The 6,000-nt window shown below is 58.8% G+C and overlaps 1 protein-coding gene across 10 annotated transcripts in view; it reads left to right on the forward strand.

Moving 5' to 3' along the window:
* CDC42BPA (CDC42 binding protein kinase alpha) overlaps positions 1-3,790 on the forward strand; it is a 199,160-nt gene extending 195,370 nt beyond the window's left edge. For 9 of the 10 annotated variants that reach the window (XM_059677595.1, XM_059677601.1, XM_059677596.1 and 6 more), the window contains 2 exons: positions 2,351-2,508; positions 3,138-3,790. In XM_059677595.1, the coding sequence (XP_059533578.1) occupies positions 2,351-2,508; positions 3,138-3,269 (290 nt within the window). In that variant the 3' untranslated portion in view covers positions 3,270-3,790. The remainder of the gene's footprint in view (positions 1-2,350; positions 2,509-3,137) is intronic. The other variant, XR_009450251.1, reaches the window with a different exon arrangement.
* Positions 3,791-6,000: the final 2,210 nt, after the last annotated feature.

Here is a 6,000-nt window from a genome sequence, read left to right on the forward strand (position 1 = left end):
TAGCATAATGCTCTGCAGTTCCATCCATCCTGTTGTGAATGGTAGGAGTTCCTTCTTTTTTACAGCAGCATTGTATTCCATTGTGCAGATGTACCACAGTTTTCTAATCCACTCATCTGCTGATGGGCACTTAGGCTGTTTCCAAATCTATGGTAAATTGTGCTGCTATGAATAGGGGTGCATATATCCTTTCTGATTGGTGTTTCTGTTTTCTTGGGATATACTCCTGGAAGTGGGATCACAGGGTCAAATGGAAGTTCCATTTTTAACTTTTTGAGGAAACTCCATACTGTCTTCCATAGTGGCTGCACCAGTCTGCATTCCCACCAGTAGTGCATGAGGGTTCCTTTTTCTCCACATCCTCGCCAGCACTTGCGTTTGTTGATTTGTTGATGATAGCCATTCTGACAGGTGTGAGATGGTACCGCATTGTTGTTGTGATTTGCATCTCTCGGATGATTAGTGACTTTGAGCATGTTTTCATGTCTCTCAGCCTTCTGTATGTCTTCTTTCGAAAAGTAGCTACTTAGGTCCTTTGCCAGTTTTTTTATTATTATTATTATTATTATTATTATTATTATTAAGGTATTACAAATGTGTCCTCATCCCCCCCATTAACCCCCAACCTTCCCCCCCCCCCCCGCCCCGCACACTCACGATCCCATCCCCCTGTTGTCCATGTCCATTGGTTTGGCTTATATACAGGTATACAAGTCCTTCGGTTGATCTCTTCCCCTTACCCCCGCCCTCCCCTACTCAGTCTTTGGATCTGTCCCTTTTCATCAGTCTATGTTGTTCTCTATAATCCACAAATGAGTGAGATCATGTGGTATTTATCTTTCTCTGACTGCCTTTGCCAGTTTTTTGATTGGATTATCGTCCTTTTGTTAAGTTGTATGAGTTCCCTTTAAATGTTGGAGATTAAACCCTTATCAAAGATAACATTGGCAAAATATGTTTTCCCGTGCAGAACGTATGTTCTCTTATTATTTTGTTGATGGTTTCTTTCGCTGTACAGAAGCTTTTTATTTTGATGTAGTCCCATTTGTTTATTTTCTCCTTAGTTTACCTTGTCCTGGGAGCTGTATCGGTAAAGATATTGCTACGACAATTGCTGTTTCGCTGCCTGTGGATTCTTCTAAGATTTTTAGGTTTCCTGTCTTAGTTTAAGTCTTTTATCCATTTTGAGTTTATTTTTGTGTATGGTGTGAGTTGGTGGTCTCGTTTCCTTTTTTTGCATGTATCTGACCAATTTTCCCAACACCATTTATTGAAGAGACTGTCTTGACTCCATTGTATGCTCTTGCCTCCTTTGTCAAATATTAATTGAGCATAATGGTTTGGGTCGATTTCTGGGTTCTCTGTTCGGTTTCATTGGTCTATATGTCTGTTCTTGTGCCAGTACCAGGCAGTTTTGAGAGCTGTGGCTTTGTAATACAGCTTGACACCTGGGATTGTGATCCCTCCAATGTGGTTCTTCACCAGGGTCTTCTTTGACCAATTAAGATCATATTGAAGCACAGCAAGATTAAAACATTTTCTAAGCAAAAATTTAAAACTAATAGGGAATGCCCAGCGCTTCAAGTACCAACAATAGCCCAGGGTTTCCCAGGGTTTTTGTCATCCCTCTTACCCCCTGAGTGGTGTCAGCTTCCCTCTGGCATATCCCAACTCTCAGATCAAAATAGATGCTTTCAAGGGAACCCACCGCATCTTGTGCCCTCGGCTCTTTGCCCTGAGAAGGAAGTTGCGTGTGTGCCTTTGTTCTTACGAGAATTCCTGACAGCGAAGGGGCAGTGATGCATCAGGGAAAGGTCCTGTTCCTCATCACTCAGCAGGCTTTTGAGTGCCCGTGCGCTCAGGTCCTGTGCTGGGCCCCGGCGAGGCAGCAGCCACTCGTTAGAAGGGCAGGCACACGGACGTAACAGCGCAGATGCTGTGAAAGCCATGGCCAGGGGCTGGGGCTCCCGGCAGTGGGAGGGACGGATTCTGTGGGAATTGTCCAGCGAGGAGGGCAGAGGCCTGGGGGAGGCCAAGGCAGGGTCCTGGGGGAGGGCAGGGCAGGGGCCTCGGGAAGGGCAGGGCAGGAACCTGGGGGAGGGCAGGGCAGGGCCTGGGGGAGGGCAGGGCCTGGTGTGCTGTCCCCTCACCAGGCGTCCCTGGTGCTCCCTGGAGCAGAGCAGCGTGCGAGGAGCTGGGCTCTGGGGCAAACTTGGAGCCACGGTCACGCAGCTGGACTCACTGTCCATCAGCGACGGCCTCGAAGCCGGGAGGGGACCGGGCGGGAAGGAGGCTTGTCCTCCCCTTGGGCGTCCTCGGTCACGCTGACCTGCATGATGTGCTGCCGCAGGGTCCTCCGCACAGAACGGCAGCGCCCTGAAGAGAGAGTTCTCGGGAGGAAGCTACAGCGCCCAGCGCCAGCCCCTGCCGTCGCCCTCCGAGGGCTCCCTGTCGTCGGGAGGCATGGACCAAGGCAGCGACGCCCCGGCCAGGGACTATGACGGGGAGGTGAGTGGGGCGGGTGGCCCTGTCTGGAGCCGGGCTGGGGCCCCAGGCCATGGACCCTGCACCCGCTGTAGGGCTTTGTCCCGACGAACCACCACCGGTTGGTGGCGGAGCCAGGCCACCTGCGCCCTCCTGCCCTCTGCCCTCCTGCCCTGCCCTGCCCCCTCTGCCCTCCTGCCCTGCACCCTCCTGCCTTGCCCTCTGCCCTGCCCTCTGCCCTCCTGCCCTCCTGCCTGCCCTGCCCTCTGCCCTCCTGCCCTCCTGCCTGCCCTGCCCTCTGCCCTCCTGCCCTCTGCCCTCCTGCCTTGCCCTCTGCCGTCCTGACCTGCGCCCTCCTGCCCTGCCCTCTGCCCTCCTGCCCTGCACCCTCCTGCCTTGCCCTCTACCCTGTCCTGTGCCCTCCTGCCCTGCCCTCTGCCCTGCCCTCTGCCCTCCTGCCCTGCCCTCTGCCCTCCTGCCCTGCCCCCTCCTGCCCTGCCCTCTGCCCTCCTGTCCTGCGCCCTCCTGCCCTCTGCCCTCCTGCCCTGCCCTGCGCCCTCCTGCCCTGTCCTGCGCCCTCCTGCCCTCTGCCCTCCTGCCCTGTCCTGTGCCCTCCCGCCCTGCAGCCACTGATGTCCCCCTTTGGCCCCCAGGACTCCGACTCCCCGAGGCATTCCACGGCGTCCAACAGCTCCAACCTGAGCAGCCCGCCCAGCCCCGAGTCGCCGCGCAAGACCCAGAGCCTCTCCCTGGAGAGCACCGACCGCGGGGCCTGGGACCCGTGACCTGTTTGGCCCAGAGCAGACAGCTGCTTCTCTCTTAGGCCCCTTCCCCTCCTCCCTCCCCTCTGCCCCACGCGCCTGCCAGGCTGGGAGCAGGGCCAGTGGGGCTCAGGGTGTGGGCGGCTCCGGCCCTCGCCCTCCCGCACTGCAGCCCCGGCGGCCGCCCCAGGCGCTTGGCTGACTGGTTTCATTTCAGGCCCTTGCAGCCGCCTCCCGTCATGCCCTCCCCCCGTAGCTTCCGTAGGCGGAGGACAGTGAGCCCGTGCGATCGAGTCAGCGGCCGCTGTGCCCAGTAGTTTCTAGTCCCCACACAGCACACGCCCCCGGGCGCGGCCCCCGCCCTCGGCGCCCAGCGACCGTCCTGCCCGTCGCCAGTGAATCCCATGGACTAAACGATGCTGATCTCACTGCAGCCCCGAGTGTGAGTGCACATGCAGAGGTGGTGCTGGATGTACACAGCGAAGAGCATCTTGTATTCGATGACAGATGGATGCATATATAAGAGAGCGATCATTTAATTTAAAGGCGTGTGTTGTTGTCTGTTGTCTGTTCTCGGCCAAGTCCCTGAGGGCACTCAGGCCAGGCCCCGCCGGGCAAGCAGAGCCAGGTCCCCTGCAGCCGGTCCTGGACCTGCAGGCCCCGCCCGGCCTCAGGGAGCCGTCACTTTGGCGGTGGTTTGGGCGGTGACGGCACCAGCTGGTGACACTGGCAGCCTCTTCCGCAGCAGCTTCCCAGCACATCTTTTCTAGTGGCGCCTGAGCCACATTCCCCTCCCTGATGCTGTGGCACCTCAGAGGATGGAGAGATGCCCTGTGTTCCTCCTGGTCCCTCCCCTCCCCTCCCACAGGGATGCCGGCTTCTGAGGGGCCTGGGGCTCGGAGAAGGGGGTGCGGGCTGGCCTGCCCCAGGTGCCACCAGGAGGTGCTGCCAGGAGGTGCGGGAGGAGCTGCGGGAGGCCTGTCCCGCGGCCGGCTCCTTAGGGAGGGGCTGTTGTGAGTGTGGTGCCAGCTTCCTCAGAGGAGCCTGGGAGAGGGGGTTAATTACCAAATAAACCTCAGCGCAAGGCCTTGAACAGCCTTAACCAAGCCCCTTCCCCGGGCCCAGTGGGAGTGAGGGCACTGCCCCAGGCGCCGGCGGGAAGCTGGCCCAGGCGGCAGCTGGGCCCCAGAGCGTGGCCGCCCTGTAGCTACCAGCACATCCCCATTCACATCGGCCGTTCTGATTGCCACCCGGAAATGAGGGGCACCGCCTGTCTCCTCATTTCACCCGCGAAGCACCTGAGAGAGAAGTAACGTCTAGGGGTACAGAGTCCTCTCCCTTTTCATCCGAATTTGAGAACTAAACACGGTTTCCCTGTCCTGAGCCTCAGCTGGGGGGGCGCGTTCCTGCCGCCTGGTCTGAACTGCAGGTGGAGCCGTCAGTCCCCCAGCCCACGCCCTCGGACCCCTCCCACCGGCCGCCAACCCCGCGGGGAGGGGGAGCCGGGGCCGCCTCCACGTGACGCCACTCCTGGGAGCAGGGCCTGTGTGGGGCTTCGGTGGCGAATGGTTCCGGTTCCGGTGGCGAAGTTGGGGAAGTTCAAGTGATGCTGGGCGCTGCCTCGAGGCGTGTGGGCCGGGACGGGCATGACCACGGCCAGCTCCAGTCTCCGAAGCCTCTCGGCTTTTGGAAAAGAAGTGTCGTTACGCGTAAAACGTCCTGGACCTCCGGCACCAGGACTGGACCTTGTCTTGGGTCATGGCCACGGGACTCTGATGAGGAGGGAACCGGCCAGGCAGCCCCCCCACACCCCGCCTCCCCGCAGTCCCCTCACCCCCTCTCTTCCTGGGACTCTAAGCCGTTCGTTTATCTCTTCGACAACTAAGTGAATTCTCGTTGCCTGTAGGTGCTCACTCTTTAAAGGCTGCTTTTAGGGTCAACACACCCCTCCCTGGGGTCCCTCCACCGGGAGCTACAGCCTTCGCCTCGCGGGCAGAGCGAGGCCGGGGAGAGCCTGCCTGGCGCTGGGCGCCCGGTGGACCCAGTGGACCCTGCCCGGCACTTCCGGTTTCCCCTCAGTGGTTCTCAACCTTCCTGACGTCGCGACCCTTTGATACAGCTCCGCATGTGGTGGTGACCCCAATGTCATTGTTACACATTGAACATAATGAAAGCACAGTGATTCATCACAAAAACAGTATGTAATTATAGATGTGTTTTCCGATGGTCTTAGGTGACCCCTGTGAAAGGGTCGCGGCCCACAGGTTGAGAACCGCTGGTAGGTGGTCTCACCGTCACCACAGAGCGTCCGGAATGTTAGGGCCTCGCGGCAGGACTGGGGAGAAATCCGCGGGTACCGCTTCGCGGGGTCCCGGACAGCGGTCATCCCGCTGGTCTTCCCAACAGATCAGCCCCTTCAGAAGCTGCTGAGAAGAAGGGCTTGAGCGATGGGGGCGCAGGGAAGCCCAGCGAGGACCATTCGAAGGGGCGGAGCAGAGGCAGGGGGGGGTGCCCCGCTAGCAGCCATCCCTCCCTCGTTGGGGGGGGGCACTCTGTGTGCGGGGAAGGCAGCAGCTCGTCCTCAGCGGGAAGAATAAACCTGCTCCGCATGGCACCCGGTGCTGGCATTTGGTAATGGCGTCCAGTGATGGTGTTTGGTGACGGCATCCGGTGATGGCATTTGGTGATGGCGTCCGGTGATGGCGTCCGGTGATGGCGTTTGGTGATGGTGTCCGGTAATGGCATTTGGTGATGG

This window comes from Myotis daubentonii, chromosome 20, assembly GCF_963259705.1.
Source record: "Myotis daubentonii chromosome 20, mMyoDau2.1, whole genome shotgun sequence".
In the NCBI taxonomy this organism is placed as follows: Eukaryota; Metazoa; Chordata; class Mammalia; order Chiroptera; family Vespertilionidae; genus Myotis; species Myotis daubentonii.